We start from the raw sequence: 24,816 nt of genomic DNA, 5'->3' as shown, positions 1-24,816 counted from the left end.
GGAGTGGCCCCTCCCTAATTCATTGAAATAAGTCCAACGGTTCCTGGGTTTTGACAACTTTTATAGGATATTTATTTGAGGCTTCAGTTCCATTGCGGAACCTCTAACAGCTCTCACAAGGAGGTCTGGCACACATTTCCAGTGGACCAAGAAGTCTATCCAGGCATTCTAACGACTCAAACAGCTATTTAATTCAACTCCCATATTGACTCTACCAGATCCTGAGTTACCAGATCCTGAGTTATTATCGAGGTGGACGCATCAGACATGGGAGTGGGAGCTGTTCTGTCCCAGAGAGCAACTAGGGACAATAAACTTCATCCTTGTGCCTTCTTTTCACGTCGGCTGACAGCAGCAGAGAATAACTATGATATTGGGAATCGGGAGTTGCTGGTGGTTAAGCTGGCTTTGGAGGAATGGATGCACTGGCTGGAGGGGGAGGGGGGGGGGTGTTGTTGAAAACACCCATTTCTGATGACCTTACTTACATCCAGGGAGCCAAAAGGTTGAATCCTCGCCAAGCTCGGTGGGGCCTTTTCTTTAACCGTTTCGACTTTGTCCTCTCTTACAGACCCGGTTCTGAGAATATAAACCCTGATGCTCTGTCAAGGCAGTTCAAGTCACAGGAAGAGAAGGACAAGTCAGAACCCATCATACCAAGGTCCAGAGTGCTGGCAGGCATCCAGTGGGACTTGGAGATGGCAGTACGGAAGGCTCAACATCGCCAACCTGACCCAGGTAATGGCACATCGGGTCTCCTCTTTGTGCCAAACACCGTCAGGTCAAAAGTACTGCAATGGTGTCATGCCACACCTTCATCTAGACATCAGGGAGTCCTTAGGAACCAGAGGCAGATCCAATATAAGTTCTGGTGGCCCAAAATGGGAACTGATATCCGGAGATTTGTTGCCGCATGTTCCACTTGCGCCCAGAAAAAGGAATGAGGAATGACCTCCCGCAAGGGAAACTACATCCCTTCTGTATTCCCACATGATTCTGATCCCACATATCCATGGATTTTGTTAATGGCCTACCCAATTCTCAAGGTAACACAGTGATTCTTGTAGTAGTCGACAGATTTTCAAAGGCATGTCATCTCATTCCTACCTCTAAAATTCCCACAGCAGGCCAGACGGCGGAAATTCTCATGCAACATGTCTTTAGAATTCATGGTTTTCCTCAGGATATGGTGTCTGATTGGGGTTCCCAGTTTACTTCAAGATTCTGGAAGGCTTTTGGATGTCTAATCAGTTCCACCATCAGCTTGTCCTCAGAGTTCCATCCCCAATACAATGGTCAGACAGAGAGAGTGAACCAAGAGATTGAGAAGACCCTCAGGTATCTTGTCTCGAAAACAAACCCGAGTACATGGAGTTCCCAGCTGGTCTGGGCAGAATTTGCCTATAACACTCTCCATCACTCATCATTGGGTATGTCTTCATTTTCTTGTATGGAAAATACAAGAAATCCCCTCCCCCCGTACAGAGATTATTGAACATGCGCAAAGTACTGGGAGGGGTCCAATATTTGCTTGACTAGCAAGGCTATGGTCCAGAAGAGCGCTCGTGGGTACCAGCTAGAGACATACTGGACCCAGATCTCATCAGGGACTTCCACATACAACAGTCGAACAGCACTAAAAGAGAGGGCTCCTGTAAGACTTTATCAGACAATACGCTCTCCAACCACTATGGGTCACACTCTTGCCATGACCAGCGGTATGGCTCCTAGTCACTAGGGGGCGCAGGAGGTCTTTTGCCTGCAATCCGCCTCCCAGTTCCCAGGGGCGAAACCATTGGCAAGAACTCTGTTGTAATAAGAACATTGTAACAATGCAATCATTGTTGATGATACTCACCTGTGTAGGGCCCTATTTAAGTTTGCCTTTTGTCATTGTTTTTTGTTCAGTCTTGAGCCTACCTACCTGTGTATCCCGTGAGTTTATTTTGAGCCATTGTGCTTGTTTTGTTTTCCTTTTTGTGACCATTGGAAACTTTGCTTCTAGTTTTTGTTTGTACTTGGTTTTTTTATCATTCTAAAAGTAAAAGCTACTTGGAGTTTATGCGGCTTGTCTCCTTGAAATTTTTGTTACTCGTCTGCACTTGGGTCTCAAAATTCTCAACCTTGAGTTAGCTCACTCAGGAAGAACACCAGCTCTGTGTCCAGGAGACTGGGGTTCTAATCCTGTTAATGACAGCATTCCAGGTTTTAATCTATAGTCCCTGCTTCTATATCATTACAATTATAATGATGAATGTCAGCATCTCTGAGCTAAATGATGTCTGAGAACATTTTAAATCATTGTTGCCCATTACAGCTCTCAGTTGAGCAGAAAAAGCAAACATTAGACCATAGAGCTTATTTTAATATTGATCCTGAGTCTTAAATTGCAGAATGTTTGATGTGTTACATGAGAGTCATGTCAGTTCAGCTTTCGAGTTCCAGTAAAACGGGAGTGTCTTTTTCCTCCTATCATATTAAGCGATTCTGCTCATGAAATCACACCAACAAACCACATAAATCCACAGATCCACTGCCTGTTTTGTCAGTTTAACTGCTTTGGAGACAAATACAATGTGCATCGTATTTACACTACCATTTAAAAGTTTGGGGTCCGTAAGATTTTTCTTCTTTTTTTAAAGAAATTAACAATTTAACACAATTATTCAGAAAGTATGCATTAAATTGATAAAAAAGTGACAGTAAAGACATTTCATTAAAAATGTATTTCAAATAAATGCTGAAAAGAAAACAACATATCACAGTTTCCAGAAAAAAGTTAAGCAGCATAAATGTTTTTAACATTAATAACAATAAGAAATTTACCAATTACCAAATGAGCATATTAGAATGATTTCTAATATGAAAATTCAGACATCCCAGAAATAAATTACATTTTAAAATATATCAAAATAGAAAGCAGTCATTTAAATTTTGAATAATATTTCACAATATTACTGTTATTTACCAGTACTTTACTTATCATCAAAGAATGCAGCTTTGGAGAGAATAAGATACTTTATCTCTTTATATATATTTATATATATAAAACATGTTGCATATTTCCATTATGCATTAAGTCATAATACATTATTGACTTTTATAAAATGGCAGTAACAGCTATTTTATAAAATACATAATTGTTAAACAAAAAGTAACATTTATTATTAACAATAATCAGAATATACAATTATTTTGCCATGTCTATTTGTCTTTAGACTATTTTCATTTGCCAAGCATATTAATAGGATGTATATCTTGAGGAATTTAGGAATCAAAACTTTGAGACTTAAGGGGTTACACCAAAAATGATACTTCTGTCATCATTTATTCTCTCACATACCATTCCAAACTTGAACTGTATTTATTTATTCTACTGAACACTAAAGACCATTATGGACAATAAACCCAGAGAATGTCAGGTTTAGGTGAAGGGATGAGTTGAGGACTCAAAGATGCAGAGAAAATGGGCTTTTATTTGATAATAAAACAAAACAAACAAAAACTACCTTGTGGGGGAAAACAGGACTGGCAGCTGGACAAGGCAAGACTGAACAAGGTAAACAGCATCAGGCAGGGCAGGACATGACAGGAAAGGTTAATAACAACAACAACGAACTGGCAAAGGACTGCAAACACAAGGACAATAAATTATGTTTTATTAAAAAAGTTTGAGAGGAACATGTTCAAATTATCTATCCGATCATCACGTCATTCCAACCAGCTGTCAACAATCAGTAATCAACATGTCCACCCAATCAGAAAAATGAGTGGAGGCCTATATATATATATATATATATATATATATATATATATATACAGGTCCTTCTCAAAAAATTAGCATATTGTGATAAAGTTAATTATTTTCCATAATGTAATGATAAAAATTTAACTTTCATATATTTTAGATTCATTGCACACCAACTGAAATATTTCAGGTCTTTTATTGTTTTAATACTGATGATTTTGGCATACAGCTCATGAAAACCCAAAATTCCTGTCTCAAAAAATTAGCATATCATGAAAAGGGTCTCTAAACAAGCTATTAACCTAATCATCTGTATCAACTAATTAATTATAAACACCTGCAAAAGATTCCTGAGGGTTTTAAAAACTCCCAGCCTGTTTCATTACTCAAAACCGCAATCATGGGTAAGACTGCCGACCTGACTGCTGTCCAGAAGGCCATCATTGACACCCTCAAGCAAGAGGGTAAGACACAGAAAGAAATTTCTGAACAAATAGGCTGTTCCCAGAGTGCTGTATCAAGGCACCTCAGTGGGAAGTCTGTGGGAAGGAAAAAGTGTGGCAAAAAACGCTGCACAACGAGAAGAGGTGACCGGACCCTGAGGAAGATTGTGGAGAAGGACCGATTCCAGACCTTGGGGGACCTGCAGAAGCAGTGGACTGAGTCTGGAGTAGAAACATCCAGAGCCACCGTGCACAGGCGTGTGCAGGAAATGGGCTACAGGTGCCGCATTCCCGAGGTCAAGCCACTTTTGAACCAGAAACAGCGGCAGAAGCGCCTGACCTGGGCTACAGAGAAGCAGCACTGGACTGTTGCTCAGTTTTGCATGTCATTCGGAAATCAAGGTGCCAGAGTCTGGAGGAAGACTGGGGAGAAGGAAATGCCAAAATGCCTGAAGTCCAGTGTCAAGTACCCACAGTCAGTGATGGTCTGGGGTGCCATGTCAGCCGCTGGTGTTAGTGCACTGTGTTTTATCAAGGGCAGCAATGCAGCTAGCTATCAGGAGATTTTGGAGCACTTCATGCTTCCATCTGCTGAAAAGCTTTATGGAGATGAAGATTTCATTTTTCAGCACGACCTGGCACCTGCTCACAGTGCCAAAACCACTGGTAAATGGTTTACTGACCATGGTATTACTGTGCTCAATTGGCCTGCCAACTCTCCTGACCTGAACCCCATAGAGAATCTGTGGGATATTGTGAAGAGAAAGTTGAGAGACGCAAGACCCAACACTCTGGATGAGCTTAAGGCCGCTATCGAAGCCTCCTGGGCCTCCATAACACCTCAGCAGTGCCACAGGCTGATTGCCTCCATGCCACGCCGCATTGAAGCAGTCATTTCTGCAAAAGGATTCCCGACCAAGTATTGACTATTGTGTGCATAACTGAACATAATTATTTGAAGGTTGACTTTTTTTTTTTGTATTAAAAACACTTCTTTTATTGGTCGGATGAAATATGCTAATTTTTTTAGACAGGAATTTTGGGTTTTCATGAGCTGTATGCCAAAATCATCAGTATTAAAACAATAAAACACCTGAAATATTTCAGTTGGTGTGCAATGAATCTAAAATATATGAAAGTTTAATTTTTATCATTACATTATGGAAAATAATGAACTTTATCACAATATGCTAATTTTTTGAGAAGGACCTGTATATACACACACAGTCGACTCACCTATGTTCCTCGACAGTTTTCAGTTTTTGACCCCGCCCTACCTTTCTAACTTGTCCGAATTGAGCTCTTCCCGTCTGATGAAAAATCTTTCATCCTTGAGGGATCTTTGCTAATATCCTCTGGTGTTATCACCGGTCCCAGCAAGCCGAGATGCCAAGGCTTACCCTTGCCACCCTGGTTGAATTTTGCATCGCTTCAGTCTTTATTTCAGTCTCAGATTATTTTTCCTTCCCCATTGGCAGATAATTTGCTTGTTTTAAGCAAAAACTCACTTAATTTTTTTTTATTTCCCCTGAAAACAAGACTTAATATCTTATGTCATTTTACTACTTTAGTAAATTCATCTTGATTTAAGAAATGTTTGATATTTGGACTAGAAACAAGACAAAACTACTAAGTAAAGCATTTTGTACAGTGTGGCCAACCAGAGGTGTTTACGAGGGTCCGCACACAAAACTCACATGGACAGAAGAGAATATGGCCTGAGTGAACTCGACACCGTACACTCACAACGACAAGACAACAAGAGTGTTAGAGCTCTGGCACCAAATCAAGAATAAACAGACCGAAGTGACAGAACTCTGACATTTTGCAAAATATCTTCTTTTGTGTTCTGTAGAAGAAAGACATACAGCTTAAAGGCCCTGGCAAACTTTGAGCAGAATCGAAGAACGAACTGATACGCTATTTCGAACAAAATCAGGCCAAAAAGGAATTAATTTGGAGTTTGTTGGGAGTTCGAAACAGCTTCGAACATCTGGATGTTCACTAATAGTATATCGTTGGTGACGTTTTGCGAACTTTGTTTTACCCCAAGCGAAGAACAAAAAAGAAGTATATTTGGACCCTTTAAGAAGGTCATGAGATTAAGTAAATGATGACAGAATTTTCATCTTTGGGTGAACCTTTATCCATCTTAAAAATACAGCCGATTCATTGATTGAGACGTATTCAACAACTGTTTTAATGATATTATAGGCGATACATATTCAATATCCCATGATTCCACTGTGGCCCACATACGTAATCCTTGCCAAAGATTTTCAATCTCTCAGTCTGTTTTCTACTCAAACAGAGCTGATGCATGCATTATAAAGAGGAGGTCATCCGGTTACTCAAAATTAGAGAAGCGTCTCTTTTTACTTTAAAATGTACACATTAGTTTTCGCTAAACTGGGCTCCACAGGCAAACAATGACTTTTCATTTATGTATCTATTTTTTGATTTTGCTATAATAGGAGGTTCTGAGGCAGCTGCAAAGTAAACTGGAGCAGGAAGCCGGAACTCTTGCCTCTTCGGGCAGAACTGATGTACTGGACCAGCTCAAAGGTACTGGAGGAAATTTATACACATCTCTACATTGCTGTCACAGTTCATCAATCTAGAATTTGTATTTTAACGGTTATATATATAACATATATACTTCTATACTTCTATATAATCACAGAATTATACAGGAGTTGATTTTACATTTGATTTAGTTTCAAATTTAATTTGAAGTTACACAGTCTGTTACACAAATCATACCAAAAAATGTCTTGCCTTTGTTGAAAACAATGGGTTAAATAATTAGTTAATGCTTCTTTGGGGGCAATAAACCTCCACCAAACATTTCCTGTAAATGCGGATCATAACTGCACAACAGTCCAGATGAATTCTGCAACAGTCCTCTAAACGATTTCAGTTAAACACAGTTCTTGGGATTTCTGATGTGAATCTCTCTTGAGGTCATGCCACAGAATATCATTTTCTTCTATTGAAGCCGTTATGTTAGTGATATACTTTTAGTATATCACTTTTATATACAGATAATTTGTATTTGTCTGAAAGAACTTTTGCAGTTCGCCTTGGTGAATTTGTCTCCTCTACGGCTTATCTCACGTCTGGGGTCCCCCAGGGCTCCATTTTGGGGCCTATGTTGTTCGCCTTGTATTTACTGCCCCTGGGTCATATCTTTAGGAAATTTGGAATCTCGTTTCATGTCTATGCGGATGATACCCAAATGTATCTGCCTTTGAAAACTTGCACTTTAGCACCTTTATTCCAGAGTCTCGAGGAAATTAAAGCTTGAATGGCAAAAATCTTTTTATGTTTTAATGAAAACAAAACAGAGGTTATGCTTTTTACTCCCGGTGGTACTTACGAATCACTAAATTTTGATCTTGGTGAGTTGAATCCACTAGTAAAACCTTAAAAATCTAGGTTTCACTATGGATTGTGATTTTAAATTGGATAAACAGATTAACTTGGTAGTTAGATCGAGTTTTTTCCAATTGAGACAACTCACCAAGGTGAAATCATTTCTGTCTTCTAGAGACTTTCAAATACTTCTCCATAGTTTTATCTCATCGCGTCTAGACTATTGTAATGGCCTCTATATAGGCATTACTCAGGCCTCTCTCTCTAGACTGCAGAGGGTCCAGAACGCTGCAGCTCGCTTGTTGACAGGTACACGAAAGCGTGAACATATTACACCTGTTCTTTCCTCTCTTCACTGGTTGCCAGTCTATTTTAGAATTAACTTTAAAATTTTGATGTTTGTTTTTAAATCGCTTCATGGTATATGCTCTTAAGTATATGTCAGATCTGATTAGGCACTTTGTTGAACACTTGTTGTTTTTAAAAAGTGCTATATAAATAAACTGTGACTTGACTTTTGTTTTGGGTCACTGAGAATGTATTCAATAAAGACATGAAAATGTTTTTTTTCAATTTAAACAGACTGTATTTGTCTGTTATTGCAGCTTATTTGCATACATAAACCTCATACTGACATATCAGAATGGGAACAGAGAACTGGCTCTGATTGAGATCTGTTGATAAATATATATATATAAATATATATACAGAGGTGTCAAGTCCAGGTTCAGAAAGTAAAATTCCTTCTCAGCATTTTGTTCCAATCACCTGGATTTGCTAATTAGCACAGTTTTTCAGTCAGGAGATAGAACTAATTAGTGAAATCAGCTTGCTGAGTTCATGGGTGGAATAAACATATGGCAGGACTTTTACTTTCTGACCCCTGGAATTGACACCTCTGTATATATATATATATATATATATATATATATATATATATATATATATATATATATATATATATATATATACTCACAAAAGTGAGTACACCCCTCACATTTCAGCAAACATTTTAGTATATCTTCTCAAGGGACAATACCATAGAAATGCAACTTGGATAGATTTTAGAGTAGTCAATGTGCTGCTTGTACAGCAGTATTTACTGTCCTCTGAAAATAACTCAACATACAGCCATTATTGTCAAAATAGCTGGCAACAAAAGTGAGTACACCCTAAGTGAACATGTCAAAACTGTGTCCAAAGTGTCAATATTTTGTGTTAGCGCCATTGTTGTCTAGCATTGCCTTAATTCTCCTGGCCATGGAATTCCCCAGAGCTGTACAGGTTGTTGCTGGGACCCTTTTCCACTCCTCTATAATGACATCACGGAGCTGCAGGATGTTAGACACATGGTGCTTCTCCACCTTCCGCTTGAGGATGCCCCACAGGTTCTCAATAGGTTTCAGGTTTAGATAAATACTTGGCACTCCATCACCTTCAGCTTCCTCAACAAGGCAGTTGTCATCTTGGCAGGGTGTTTGGGGTCGTTATCATGCCGTTCGGAACAGTTTCTGAAGGGAGGTTATTATGTTCTGCTTCAGAATGTCACAGTACATTGGAATCCATGTTTTTCTCAATGAAGCACAGCTCCCCAGTACCAGCAGCACTCATGCAGCCCCAGACCATGATGGTACCACCACCATGCTTGAGTGTAGGCAAGACACAATGCCAGCAGCCATATCACCCTGTAGCCCAAGACTGGTTGCCCACTGAAGCTGAGCAGGGCTGAGCCTGGTTAGTACCTGGATGGGAGTCCTCCTCAGAAAACTAGGTTGCTGCTGGAAGAGGTGTTAGTGGGGCCAGCAGGGGCGCTCACCCTGTGGTCTGTGTGGGTCCTAACGCCCCAGTGTAGTAACAGGTATAATATACAGTCAAAGAGCACCTTCGGATGAGACGTAAAACCGAGGTCCTGACTCTCTGTGGTCATTAAAAATCCCATCGCATTTCTCGTAAAGAGTAGGGGTGTAACCCCGGTGCCCTGGCCAAATTCCGTCCATTGGCCCTTGCCAATCATGGCCTCCTAATAATCCCCGTCCATTGAATTGGCTCTATCACTCTCTCTCCTCTCCACCTATAGCTGGTGTGTGGTGAGCGCACTGGCGCCGTTTTACTGTGGCTGCCGTCGCATCATCCAAGTGGATGCTGCATACTGGTGGTGGTTGAGGAGAGATCCCGACATGATTGTAAAGCGCTTTGGGTGTACAGTAGTACATATGAAAGCACTATATAAATGCCTCATTCTATTCAATTATTTTCTCATTTTCTTGATACTCCTCACCAGGACATCGCCACACATTCGGGACACCATTTGAGCTAAACAAGTTTATCTTAAGCCTGTTTTATGCTTCTGCATCGAATCGACGGCGTACCCCGGCAGACCCCTTTGCGTCGCCGTGAAACCCTCTCCGACCCCTCCACCGTAGCTCGACGTGCACCTCCAAAAAATTGTAACTTTGCGTCGAGGGCGACGCAGACCGCAAAGGCTGTGATTGGTCAGATGCACCGCGATGCAAGGCAACCTGACGCAGAACCATAAAACGGCCACGACGCCGTAGGAGTGACGGCGTAGCTACGCTGTGGAGTTGACGCAGAAGCATAATGAGGCCTTTAGTCTCATCAGACCACAGGACATGGTTCCAGTAATTCATGCTCTTGGACAGGTTGCTTTCAGCAAACTGTTTGCGGGCTTTCTTGTGAGCCAGCTTCAAAAGAGGCTTCCTTCTGGGATTGACGGCCATGCAAACCGACTTGTTGTGGTGTGCGCCGTATGGTCTGAGCACTAACAAGCTGAACTTCCGCTTCTGCAACCTCCAAAGCAATGCTGGCAGCACTTATGCGTCTGTTTTTGGAAGCCAGCTTCTGCACCTGACGCACAGCACAAGGACTCAACTTCTTTGATTGACCCTTGTGAGGCCTGTTCCGAGTGGAAGCCGTCTTGGAAAACCTCTGTATGACCCTGGCCTCTACTGTAACTCAGTTTCAGGGTGTTACCAATCTTCTTATAGCCTAGGCCATCTTTGTGGAGAGCAAAAATACTAATTCCTCTAATTTCCTCTAATTATATATATATATATATATATATATATATATATATATGAGGTGTACAGCACATGTCATTTTTTTCTTAAGGAAAATGTCTCTGGTTACGACTGTAACCCTTGTTCCTGAGAAAAGGTAATGAGACACTGTGTCCTGAGACACTCTGGGGGAACGCCTCAGCATGACTGATGACTGAAGTACTGATGACTGAAGTACTGTATAATCATGGCAATCGTATTGGCCGGCGACAGCAATGTCGTCACTACTAGTGTGACCAGTAAGTATGAAAGGGCATCTAGAGAACGTCATCCACTTCTTCGTCTGAAGGGACTGTGCAGGCAGCTCGGAGGCATCGCGACCAGATACAGTCGTAACCATTGTCTCCGCAAGGAAGATGTTAAATGTCTCAACATTTCCTTTCGAAAGGGAACTCGCACTGCGTCCTGAGACTCTTTGGGGAACGAAATACCCACGCTGCCATGCTGACGGCATGTTTGCCAATCATGGCTGTGTCAAGCACAAAACACATTTAACTCAGTTAAATCCCCCTACTGGTATGCACCAGGCTGTCAGTAGCACAGTAGCACTACCCCCTACGGCCACTGCCCGGGCTTCATGCTTAATGACGAAGCACCTTTGAGATTTCACACAAAGGACTTGACCCAGAGCCAGCTCAAAGGCCTAGACACCACAACCCAACATAGAGGGGGGTTCCTTTAAGGCAGTATGGCCCAGACCCTACGAGCCTTAGCCTGCTTCTTTCAGGGGGACCAGCATCAACGCCCATACCAGGGAGGCTATCATGCTTTACCAGCTGAAATCAACAACCCGTTTTCTTTGAAGAATTAACCTGACCACAGTCTCTACCCAGAGACAGATAGCTCATTTCCAGAGCTATGGGGAGTGGAGGCCTCAGCCCGATGACTCTCGAAGAAGAGGAGGCCTGCCACACTCACACCTATGTGGTCTCTAGTGTTTTCTCTTATAACGTGGGAAAGAGCTCAGCTCAGATATGCATAACACAGAGCTCAGGGAGCGAGGGGTCTAGAGAACAACTCTGTTATTGAGAGAGGCCTCTTCTCTAACTCTACCTGCAAAGCTGTTTGCATGGAGTTCTGAGGGATAGAGGCTTCAGCAGGATGACTCTCAAGGAAGAGGAGGCCTGCCATACTCACACCACAGAGGTTCTAGTGTTTTCTCTTACCATGTGGAAAACAACTAAGCTTAGACATTCCCAACACAGAGTTCAGGGAGTTAAGGGCCTAAAGAACAACCCTCTATTATGAGAGAGAGGCCTCTTTTCTAGCTCTACCAGCAAAGATGAAGCTGTTTGCATGGAAGCCTCAGCAGGATGACTCTTGAAGAAGAGGTGGCCTGTCACAAATAGTAACTAACTGTAAAGAGGAAGAAATGATCGGTTCATGTGCGCTCTGCACTAAAGTTTAAACTAGAGCAGCTACAGTGATATGTCACACCACATTAAGGAGCGCTTAAACAACATTTATTATTTGAATTTTCATTATAAAATTGACACAGTTTGAAAATGTACTTTTGTTTTTTTTATTAAAAGAAAGCGTTAGGTTTTTACAAGGCAATTATTGGATGGCAGATATGCTACAAATAATATTTGGTAAAGTTTTGTTCACACATGTCCAGAAAACAAAATTGTCAAATCAGCCCTATTAGAGACAGAATACTGTAAAATATTTAGATATTGTTTCCTGTACCACTCTTTTCAAAGTAAGCTACTTCTGAATACAGCACTACAGCAAAATATATTTATATTAACTTAGTAATTTGTACAAATCCACAAGTACTAAACACAAACTATAAAAAGACCAACAGAAGAAAACCTTAGGCAATTTGTTTTTGTTTTTTTAAACAGAGCTGCATATGGACTTGACCAACTACTACGAGCTCAAGTACCAGCCTCACAACCTGCGTGTGTTTCCGGAGACGATGGCTAGCCAGGTAGGGGAAGACGAGGAGAGACTTAGCCTCAGCAGAGCCAGGAGTCCCGTTTGTCAACCGTCCCGCCAGTCTTCATCTGCATCTGGAGAAGGCACAGCCATGCACCCCGGACACCCTCATCAGGCAATTGGAGAAGGCCGTGTCACTGCCCAGCACTTAGAGGAACTCTGTAAAGAGAGGTGAGATCATCACATCTTAAGACTCATCATCTGTCTGGTTTAACCAAAATGTTATTTTCCTTAGAGGGTTAGTCCCCTTTAAAAGCCAATGGCATTTAGTTTAGGTCACATTTATTATCCATAATTACTTGCTGTTGCTAGTAGTGGTAATAGTAAGTGGTAATATAGGAAATTGGTGCTCTCATTCTAGAGTGCATTTAACTGGATAAAATTTGGATTTACCCCTGAATGCAAGAGAAATAAAGAGAAAGACATTTCAAATGCATATACACTCACCGGCCACTTTATTAGGTACACCATGGTATTTGGACCCCTTCTGCCTTCAGAACTGCCTTAATTCTTCGTGACATAGATTCAACAAGTTGTTTGAAATATTCCTCAGAGATTTTGGTCGATATTAACATGATGGCATCATGCCGCTGCTGCAGATTTTTCAGCTGTACATCCTATCAAATCATATCACATCCCAACGGTGCTCGATTGGATTGAGATCTGGTGACTGCAGAGGCCATTTGAGCATAGTTAACTCATTGTTATGTTCAAGAAACCAGTTTGAGATGATTTGAGCTCTGTGACATGGTGCGTTTTCCTGCAGGAAGCAGCCATCACAATATGGCTACACTATGATCATAAAGGGATGGAAATGTTCAGCAACAATACTCAGGTAGGCTGTGGTGTTTAAACGATACTCAACTGGTACTAAGGGGCCCAAAGTGTGCCAAGACAATGTGCTCCACACCATTACACCACCACCAGCAGCCTGAACCGTTGATTCAAGGCAAGATAGATCCATGCTTCCATCTGGATGTCACAGCAGAAATCGAGACTCATCAGACTAAGCAACTTTTTTCCAATCTTCTATTGTCCAGTTTTGGTGAGACATAGTTTTCTGTTCTTTGCTGACAGGAGTGGCACCCAGTGTGGTCTTCTGCTGCTGTAGCCCATCATTCTGCTCAAACCAGTCTGGCCTTCTTCTCTGACCTCTAGCATCAACAGGGCATTTTCACCCACAGAACTGGCTCTCACTGGATATTTTCTGTTTTTCGGACCATATGTGTGAAAACACCAGTAGTTCTGCTCGTTCTGAAATACTCAGACCAGCCCATGTGGCACCAACAACCATACCCAATTTAAAGTCACTTAAATCACCTTTCTTCCTCATTCTGATGCTCAGTTTGAACTTCAGCAGATCATCTTGACCATTGTTGCGTCCCAATTTGGATTGTCTAAATAGTATTTGAAATTAGAATTAGTGGGTCCCAAATCATAGTATGTTGTATATTTCAAAAATACCCGGATGGTCTACTTTTTCCGGTTAGAATCCAAAGTGCAGATCCGTGCACAATAACAGCTAATATTGCTTACAACCCCTTTGCGTGTTGGACGAGGATTCATTTAGAACTACAATCACGAATTAACTGTATTTAAAAACTACAAACATGGCAGAAGTGCGAGTCCGATGGGGGTTTAAGTGATTAATTATCAGTATCTAACCTGACAAAAAGATATGTATTCAACGTTTTCCACATTATATTTAATCTGCAACAGCATTGTGAACTTTTGTAATGATACGTTTTGTCATTAACTTTTAAATGCATTATTATGCAAATTGCAAACACATGAGGAGAGTTCTCCAAATGAGACATCCACAATTGGAAGATCAATGTGGTACTACATTTCTCTCAGAAAAGGTCGGAAATTAAATTAAATTTAACTGTGACAAGATATTGATGACACAATGAGTCATTTGTCCAAAAACTTGCCTATTCTTCTGATACACACTTAAAAGTATGTACTTTTTCTTCACAAAACTCATACTTTTAGGTATGTTCATACTTTTCATACTTTTAGGGCATAGTATAAGTAGGCAAATTGGGACACAGCACATGTCTACATGCCTAAATGCATTGAGCGCTGTCATGTAATTGGCTGATTAGATATGCATATTAACGAGCAGTTGAACAGGTGTACCTAATAAAGTGAGTGTAACTTCTAAAATACTTGGGGAAGGAGCAAACAACAAATTTTATATCCCCTATGTATTTTCCAAATGTTTTATTTAAAAAAAAACATGCAGGAACATGAAATTCAGTTCAACTAATTCAAAATCATGTGGGCTATGGCCTATTCCATTTAAATGCACATTCATGAAAGTGGTTCAGTTCTTAAATTCTGAATTCTTCCCAACCCTGGTTGAGTACAGTAATTTCAGGTTTTAGGAATGTGTTTTGTGTGTGGTAGGTCCATGTTGCTGAGTGAAATAGAAAAAGAGGAGAGAGAGCGGCGATGGTATTACTCACAGCTGCAGGATTTGTCTCAGAGACTAGCTGAACTGCCACGGCTCGATACGGTAAGCAACCTAAACAACCTCCACCCTGTTTGCTCCCTGATAGGACTGTGTGCATCTGTAGCCAAAAATGAGGTCACTTGGTTTTGCTGCTAATGACCACAGACTGTCCTAAATGTAGATTTTTTGAGTCAGGTAATGCCCTTGTCTAGTTTGAAATAACAGCTATTATTCTTAAATGGGCTAGTTCAGCAAACATTTTCATTGTACGTATTGTGGTAATATAATAAAAATAGTAAGTTGTGTGCACATCCCACCTTCTGGCAGGTGCAGGACAGAAAGAACTAATATAGTAAAAGAAAATGTTATGTCCGCAACACTGCTTTATGCTTCTGCTTTAGAGCGCTACGAACCAGAATTAGTGAGCATAGGAGCACTATTAGAACAGGTGATGTACGCAGTCCAGTCGCCGCTCACTTTAAATTAGCTGGGTACAATGTCAGCGCCCTTAGATATATCGGGGTGGAGAGGGTCAATAAACCCTCTAGAGGAGTTGATTATGACAAAAGACTTCTCCCACGGGAAACTTTTTGGATTTATTTTTTAAATACATTGTCTCCGTATGGTCTTAATGAAGAGTTTGATATTAAACCATTCTTATAATAAATCAATTTTTGTTATATATTTTTTTTATATAATAACAGACATTTCTGTAAAATAGTCTATGGTTTGTGTATATATTGACTATATTTCAACATATCTGATGTAAATGTGGGGTAGCCTAATGTCCCCTAATCATTTTGGGGTTTTTTGTATTGTATTGAATTATTTGTATTGTATTGAGTTGTTTTTTCCATTTGAATTTTCCTTCAGTGTTGTGTGTTATGTTGGTTATGGGTTTGTTGAGTATGCTTATATGAGTGTTCTCTTAATTGTATTATTAGGGGTGGGGCTATTAGCTAATCAAATTAATTGAAATCACAGGGTGGGTCAGTTGATTGTGAGACCTATATCCCTGTATCAAATGTGTCCACCATTTGCCTGAAGAAGACCCAGTGGGGCCGAAATGTTGCTTTTTTTTATTAAATATGGGAGCATAAAGCAGTGTTGTGGACATTACATTTTCTTTTACGTATTGTGGTAATAACATAATTACATGCAACTAACCTTAAACCAAATCTAGCCCTAATTATATAGTAAGTACATGTTGTTAATTAATATTACTCAGTACTTAAATTTATGGTTACACTGTAACAAGGACACCCCAAACTAAAGTATAAATGAAAACTCACTAACATGTCGTTCCAAACCAGTATTTTTACATTAAATACAAAAGGGAAAGTTCATCAGAATGTTTATGCAGCTCTTTTTTATAAAATAAAAGCTTTTTATAGAAGACCATTTATGGATTAGTTTCAGTCTGTAATATTCTTTCATGTCTCTAGAAATGTGTTCTTGTTCTTTAAATGATGAACATGGTATGTGTACAGTAAATTATCTGTGCATTTTTCTGTGCTTCACAGTTCTCCTTGCAGGTGGATTTCATTCGTCAGCAGCTAGAGTTTGAAGCTCAGCAATTGCGTTCCGTGATGGAGGAACGTTTTGGGACCAGTGACGAGATGGTGCAGAGAACACAAGTAAGAACAGATTATAGATTAAATGCCATGTTTTCATCTACAAAGATCCAGCTCTAAATCCAGCTTAACTGTGTCACATGTCAGTCACAACTGGGTTACGCTTTTATCAACTGCAAATCTACCACTCACAGTGTCCCCAACCAGGTTTCTAAAACCTCCCTAACCAGCAATACACCCTTGGTCAACCAGCTTTATCAGGAAAACCATGTTGGATGAACTGTATGGCTAAACTGGGCTTTGTAGCTGGCATAATTTGGTGTATGAAAATGAGCCTTCAAAGTATTGCTATCAAAGTAAATTAGAATGTTGCAGATATTGTATCATTACTCACTGCATGTGTTTCTGTGTACAGATCCGTGTTGCTCGGTTAGAGCAGCTGGAGAAAGAGCTTCATGAGGCCCAGAGCTCGCGTGGTCCTCAAGAGAAAAGTGCTCTACCAGAGACTCAGGTGACACATACACCCCTGTCCTCCATTTGAGCCTGAATCATAAAATTCCTTAAATTATTAATGTTTATTATTAATTAATATGCCACTCATATATATTAAATTGTTCAAAAATACTTAAAAAAAGCAAATGATACAGACAATAAAGATAGCTCTTCTACAATGAATGTTTTCATTTTCTGAAATACAATTAATTTAGATATTTTTAGAGTTAATAAAATTCAGATATTCAAATATATGTCCAGAGATTTAAATATATAAAAAAGTATTATTTTAAAGGCTGAGATTACTGAAAACTTTAAATAAGTGAAGCAGTTCCCTTTCGTTGTCACTCCGAGTTACGTCGGATGACGACGAATGGGGTTTCGCTTAGAACGCCTATCGACTTTGAGTATTACAAAACGAGCCAATGGCAAAGAAATGCCATGGGTCTGCGGAATTTGCATAGCGTATCTCCGCCTTACCTCGTGGGTATAAAAGGAGGACGCCGGCAACAGGCAGATATGTTTTCGCTTCGGAGCCAAGAGTATTTCTTCGCTCCACAGTCATCTCTGACTTCGCTCTACGAGACGAGCTTCTCTCTCCGGTGTTGGTGTGACGGCGATCTGCAGCGAGCTCACAGTGCCTGCTGATATGTGCAGTGATCTGCCAGTGTGTGTGTGTGTCTCCCTGTGTGCTTCAACATCGCGGAGTTTTTTTCTCCTCTCATAAAAGAGCTCGCACGCGGCACGTCTTTTTGCTCGCCCGTGCATTTCTGGTTGCAGTGGACTGGTATCGGACTCTGATGGGCACGAGCGCTGTCTAGTGTGTTTGTGCTTTGATCATGCTTGAACAGCGCTCGTGGGTGACTCATGTTCTCGCTGGGAACGTGATCATCGCGTCATATATAGGTCGAGACTCGGTGAACTCGCAGGAGTGAGAGTCCCCTCATCCACCCCCCGATCTTCGGCTGGTGGCCAGGGTGACCTGAGGGTTACGGTCTGGATCAAGGCGCCGACTATGTGTCCGCGACCCCAGCCCCCCTCTTCAATGACGGTGCCCAGTAGTGAACTGCTGATTCCCGCGAGTCTACCCTCTGGTGGCCCGCGTGTTTCAGTTGAAGCTACAGAGGAAGATGCCATGTCTGTTGCAGCATCACTAGGTGGTTTCGAGTCTTCTGGAAGTGAGGGCTCGTCACAGCTGCCACCTTCCGGTGTGCATACGGCTGTGCCTGAGTCTGATCCGGAGATGACGACCATGCTTTCCTGCAACGTTGGGTAAGGCCGCCGACCCTCGTCCACGGCAAACCCCAATACCTCTCTTCCCGGACGTGCATGATGAGATCTCGAAGTCCAAGAAGACCCCCTTGTCTTCTCGGGACCGCTCGCTGATCTCATCCGCCTTTCCACCCCTCGATGGGGCCACTGCCCATGGGTACACTGGGGTCCCCCCGGCTGAACGCTCTGTTGCTATGTGTCCTCAGAGTGCTTCTTCTCGGCGCGATCCTAAGCACCCGCCCGTGGCCTGTGGTTTTTCGTCTACGCTTGTGGCGAGATCCTATAGCGCCACGGGACTGGCAGCCGCCTCACTGCAGGCCATGGTCATTCTGCTGGTCCACCTGACCCAGATGCTCATGGACCTGCACGAGGGCGGGACTGACCCAGGGCTCTTCACTGAGCTGCGCGCCGCCACTGACCTTGCTCTCTGAGCGACGAAAGTGGCCGTACGCTCCCTGGGTCAGGTGATGCTCACCATTCTGTGGCTAAAACTGTCTGATGTGCTGGATGTCGCGCGGACCCGTCTGTCCGACATTCCCATATCCCAGGTCGGCCTCTTCGGCGGTGCGGTTGAGGGCTTGCCCAACAGCTCTCAGCCGCCCATGAGCAGACTGAGGTTGATTCTGTCCCGACGGCCCCGCCGTCCGCTCAGATCCCTCGGTCTGCCCACTGCCGATGGCGCCCTCCCGCGGCTCCCACCCCGCCCGTTCACGGGCCGGCTCTGGGGGCCGCGGGCGGACGCCACAGCCCTCTACAACCCCGCCCCCGCTACACGCCGGGTTAAGCGGCGCTCGTGAGACGGGCTCCTCGGCGATGGAGCAGACTGAGGTTGATTCTGTCTCGACGGCCCCGCCGTCCGCTCAGATCCCTCGGTCTGCCCACCGCCGAGGGCGCTCCCCCGCGGCTCCCACCCCGCCCGTTCACCCGGGTCGGCTCTGGAGGCCGCGGTCGGACGCCACAGTCCTCTCCAGCCCCGCACCCCGCTACACGCCGGGTTAAGCGGCGCCCATCCTCAGAGATGGGACTCAGTTCTTTCCAGGAGTTGGTAGCAGGACCACTCCTTTCCCCAGGGGAGGGCCGGGGAAGAATCCTTATTCTCCAAAGAGCTGACTCTCCCGTCTCTGAGCACAGAGTTCTCAGACGTCACAGAGCGCCGCCCACAAGCCGTGCTCTCCTCGTCCCCCTCTGTCCCAGAGGTGGTTGACATGGCGTGCCGTCCACGGACCGCTTCGCCCCTGTCCCCCTCTGTCGCCAGACCCCTGGCAGAGCAGGCCCCTGCGGGACGACCAGCCTGGTCCTCCCCTGGCCCCTCTGCCAGGGCGCGGTTGCTAACTGTGCCCCCACATCGGGCCGCTATGGGGGTCCACGTCTGGGGCAGTTACTCCGCTTCGCTGCCTCTCCGGGGGGACGCCTGTGGTTCGCATGATCCCGCTGGTTCAGTTCCTGGGAGCCTGGTTAGAGCTTCCCCTTCTGTCCCGCTGGGTCGCGCGGACCATCAGGCTCGGCTATGCGATTCAGTTCGCACGGTCTCCTTCCCGCTTGGGGAGTCCGCTCCACTTTTGTCGGTGGCTATGCCCCCATCAGGAGAGCAGAGATTGCCACCCTGCTGGCGAAGGGTGCAATCGAGACTGTCCCTCCAGCCGAGATGAGGTCCGGCTTCTACAGCCCCTACTTCATTGTCCCCAAGAAAACCGGTGGGTTACGGCCAATCCTGGACTTGCGCGTGCTGAACCGCTCCCTTCACAGGATGCCGTTCAAGATGCTCAAACGCATTTTCGAATGCATACGGCCCAGGATTGGTTTGCAGCGATCGACCTGAAGGACGCCTACTTCATGTCTCTATTCTCCTTGACACAGACCGTTCCTTCGGTTTTCTTTCAGGGGCAGGCATCCAGCACGCGGTTTTCCCTTTCGGGCTAGCCCTGTCTCCTCGCATCTTCACGAAGGTCGTCGAGACTGCCCTTGTTCCCCTTCGGGAACACGGGGTTCGCATCCTGAGTTATATCGACGACTGGCTGATCATAGCTCACTCTCGAGTTCAGGTTGCGAACACAGGGACCTAGTGCTTCGGCACCTAGCTCGTCTGGGCCTTCGGGTCAACTGGGAGAAGAGCAAACTTTGCCCCGTGCAGAGGATCTCTTTTCTCGGTATGGATATCGACTCGGTCGCCATGTCCGCGCAGCTTATGAGCTAGCGTGCGCGCAGTCACTGCTGACTTGCCTGAGACAGTTCGAGGGCAAGAGTGCGGTTCCACTGAAACTTTTTCAGAGGCTCCTGGGGCATATGGCTTCTGCAGCCGCGGCAACGCCGCTCGGATTGCTTCATATGAGACCGCTTCAGCTTTGGCTTCGCGACCGAGTCCCGAGGTGGGCATGGCAACACGGCACCCTCCGAGTAACAGTTACTCCGACCTGCCGTCAGACCTTCACCCCGTGGTCGAACCTCAGTTTTCTACGGGCCGGAGTGCCCCTGGAATGAGCTTCGCGGCATGTTGTTGTAACGACAGATGCCTCCTCCACGGGCTGGGGTGCCATGTGCAATGGACGTGCTGCCGCGGGCTCCTGGACAGGACCCCGTCGCCTCTGGCATGTCAAGTGCCTCGAGTTGCTGGCCGTACGTCTTGCTTTGCGCCGCTTCCGGGCCGTGCTAAAGAACCAACACGTACTAGTCCGCTCAGACAATACCGCCACTGTAGCGTACATCAACCATCAAGGTGGTCTACGCTCCCGCCGTTTGTCGCAACTCGCTCGCCACCTCCCCATATGGAGTCAGGAGCATCTGAGGTCGCTTCATGCCATTTATATCCCCGGAGCCCTGAACTGTGCAGCCTACGAGCTCTCACGGCTTCAGCCACTCCCTGGAGAATGGCGACTCCAACCCCAGTCGGTCCAGCTGATTTGGGACCAGTTCGGGGACGCACAGATAGATCTGTTTTGCCTCCCACGACTCGACCCATTGCGCCCAGTTTTATTCCCTGACCGAGGGCACGCTCGGCACGGATGCTCTGGCGCACAGCTGGCCGCAGGGCCGCAAGTATGCGTTTCCCCCAGTGAGCCTTCTTGCGTAGACCTTGCGCAAGGTCAGGGAGGACGAGGAGCAGGTCATTCTGGTCGCGCCATACTGGCCCGCCTGGACCTGGTTCTCCGAACTAGTACTACTCGCGACAGCACCTCCCTGGCCGATTCCTCTGAGGAAGAACCTTCTTCCTCAGGGACGGTGCCACCTATGGCACCCTCGTCCCGATCTCTGGAACCTCCACGTGTGGCTCCTCGATGGGACGAGGCAGGTTTGAGTACCCTACCACCAGCGGTGGTGGCTACCATCACTTCCGCTAGGGCGTCGTCCACGTGACACGTCTATGCGTTGAAGTGGAACCTCTTCGTCAGCTGGTGCTCTTCTCACCGAGAAGACCCCCGGAGATGCTCGATCAGCGTTGTGCTTTCCTTACTTCAACAGGGGCTGGAGCGAAGGCTGTCTCCCTCCACCCTGAAGGTCTACGTTGCCGCTATTGCCGCACACCATGACCTCATCGAAGGTAAGTCGGTGGGGAAGCACGACCTGGTTATCAGGTTCCTGAGAGGAGCGAGGAGACTAAATCCGCCTCACCCTCCTCTCGTTCCCTCTTCGGATCTCTCAGTGGTTCTAACTGCCCTGAAGAGTGCTCCATTTGAGCTTCTGCAATCAGTTGAGCTTAAATTCCTGTCTATGAAGACAGCGCTCCTGGTTGCACTGGCCTCCATCAAGAGGGTAGGGGACCTGCACGCATTCTCCGTTGACGAAGCGTGCCTGGAGTTCGGGCCGGCTTACTCCCACGTGATCCTGAGACCCCGGCCTGGATACGTGCCCAAGGTTCCTACCACTCCCTTCCGGGACCAGGTGGTGAACCTGCAAGCGCTGCCCCTGGAGGAGGCAGACCCAGCCTTGCACTGCTCTGTCCTGTATGTAGACAGGACGCAGTGTTTCAGGACCTCAGAGCAGCTCTTTGTCTGTTATGGTGGGAAGCTGAAGGGAAAGGCTCTCTCAAAGCAAAGGTTGTCTCACTGGATAGTGGACGCCATTGCTTTGGCATACCAGCAGCAAGGTCGACCGTGCCCCCTTGGTGTGACTGCCCACTCCACCCGGAGTGTAGCATCCTCTTGGGCTCTAGCGCATGGCGCCTCGCTAACAGACATCTGCAGAGCTGCAGGCTGGGCGACACCTAACACATTCGCCAGATTCTATAATCTCCGAGTGGAGCCAGTGTCCTCTCGTGTACTGGCTTCAACCAGCTAGTACCGGACCCGCTCAGGTGTCTTCGCTTGCTCGCCATTCCACTCCACGGACTGGATACGTGCGATATTCTCCTCAGGTGAGCTTCCCCGAAAGCCCTGAGCTCCTCCAGCACTCCTGATGTCGGCGCCAGTGTCTATTGCCTGCGCGTCGGCTAGGTGCCTCCCGTGTGCACGGTCCCTCCTCTGAGCGACCCCCACATGGGTATTTCCACCCTAAGCCTCTTGAGCATGTGTCTTTCCCTTGGCAAGGCACCTTGCCACCCCTGGGGTTGAAATATTCCACCTGCGGCTGGACACCCCAGTGTTCTCCATATGTCTCCTTCGGGTCATATGTGTATTCTCTAAGTCCCCCCCTCTGGGTTGGCAGTAATTGCATATTTCCCCTAAACTTTGGGATATGCTCCCCAGTGTACCTTGGTATTCCTGGGCTAAATAGGAGTCCTTCGTCCGTGCCAGTCTCACGACAGGGATCTCAGATTTACGCAGGGCACTGGAAGACAGCTGAGAAGGTGGCGTGATTAGACTGGTAACCCCATTCGTCGTCATCCGACGTAACTCGGAGTGACAACGAAAGGGAACGTCTCGGTTACGTATGTAACCCTCGTTCCCTGAGTAGGGAACAGAGACGTTACGTCTTCCTGCCACTCTCCGCTGTACCGCGGGGATCGCCTGAGCTCAGTCTTGGCTCCTCAGCGAAGAAACATATCTGCCTGTTGCCGGCATCCTCCTTTTATACCCACGAGGTAAGGCGGAGATACGCTATGCAAATTCCGCAGACCCATGGCATTTCTTTGCCATTGGCTCGTTTTGTAATACTCGAAGTCGATAGGCGTTCTAAGCGAAACCCCATTCGTCATCATCTGACGTAACGTTTCCGTTCCCTACTCAGGGAACAAGGGTTACATACGTAACCGAGACGTTTTGTTTTAAAACATAGGCTATCAATATTTAAAAATGTCTTTTTCTGCTAAATAAAAGTCAAGTGTAGGAGGTATAACTGACATGCAACCATAAAACAGTGTCCCAAGGTATTAAATGTCCCACCAATTGTTCTCAGAAATGTACATTAATCATTTTAAATATATATTTAATACATTATATTTAATAGTTACACCCCCTGACATTAACACTAGAAATCTTAAAAATGTTTTTCATCATTTTCAGTTAACTTAAACAACTATAATAGTTTAGAGAAGACTGGAACTGTTCAGGGTCACACTTATTATTGATAGAAAGAAATGGCACTTTGATGGTTAAATTATTTGGTCAAATTAAACTGATACAAATACATTTCTCCACTGTTTTTTTATCTCTCAATAGTGGCATTTTCACAGAACAATTTATAGATGCTGTAAACTACTGAGGCTTTGCCATTACCAGGGGCAACACAAAACCACAGAAAACAATGTTGACTGAACCAGCATGCTGGAAAAGTCACATTAAAAATGTGACATTAAGGGCACACAGGTAATGGATTGAGGTTGTAAAAAGTATTACTAAAGAACATGCCAATTTGTATTATATTACAGGCAGTGGTTAAAGTGGGATTTGGCAGGTGGGGGAACCCTCAAATTTTGTGTAGGTGCAACGGAAAAATGACTCACCGTGGGACAACATATTGAGTATCGTGGTATAGCAATACTTTTTGGGACAAGAGTGTCACTGTGGCACCAAGTATCACAATACTTATTTACTTGATATCTTATTGGTTTTATTTTGGTCCATCAACACTGATATGATGATGATACTACGTTAAAATTGCTGAACACTGGGACAAAAATTGAGCCCTGGCACTGTAGCCACACCAGCCCACATACCTCCCCCCCCTAACCCACCCACCCCACCACATTCTGGAATGGCTACTCAGCTCATGAAAAACGAAGGTGTTATTCTTCTAGGATTTTCCTTTTTTTACTGTACAGCTGCAATGCCCAATCTCACCTAGCCCTGTCTCACAGAACAGGCTAGCACCGAATGTTGCTATGCAAAAAAAAACAGGGTTTGCCCTCTGCAAGCTGCCTCCTATTGGCTGCTCAGTAACTGTGATGATTGGCAAGTATGACGCTGTGATTTAGATCATAGCTCTCTGGGACTAAGGGATTCCCACTGCAGCACAGTCATATGTCTGCTCAATACTGCACCAGACTGACAATGAGCTCTTGAGA

General features: G+C 44.7%; 1 protein-coding gene across 3 annotated transcripts in view; it reads left to right on the top strand.

Annotated features, from left to right (window-relative positions):
* Positions 1-24,816, top strand: part of apc2 (APC regulator of WNT signaling pathway 2) — a 57,875-nt gene that overhangs the window by 18,279 nt on the left and 14,780 nt on the right. For all 3 annotated transcript variants that reach the window (XM_077202770.1, XM_077202771.1, XM_077202772.1), the window contains 5 exons: positions 6,666-6,756; positions 12,491-12,755; positions 14,997-15,105; positions 16,566-16,679; positions 17,032-17,127. In XM_077202770.1, the coding sequence (XP_077058885.1) occupies positions 6,666-6,756; positions 12,491-12,755; positions 14,997-15,105; positions 16,566-16,679; positions 17,032-17,127 (675 nt within the window). The remainder of the gene's footprint in view (positions 1-6,665; positions 6,757-12,490; positions 12,756-14,996; positions 15,106-16,565; positions 16,680-17,031; positions 17,128-24,816) is intronic.

Source organism: Siphateles boraxobius, unplaced genomic scaffold (genome assembly GCF_051911475.1).
Source record: "Siphateles boraxobius isolate OS27281-9 unplaced genomic scaffold, OSU_SipBor_1 5, whole genome shotgun sequence".
Taxonomy (NCBI): Eukaryota; Metazoa; Chordata; class Actinopteri; order Cypriniformes; family Leuciscidae; genus Siphateles; species Siphateles boraxobius.
The sequence above is the reverse complement of the archived record's forward strand: the minus strand, read 5'-3'. Positions and strand labels throughout refer to the sequence as shown.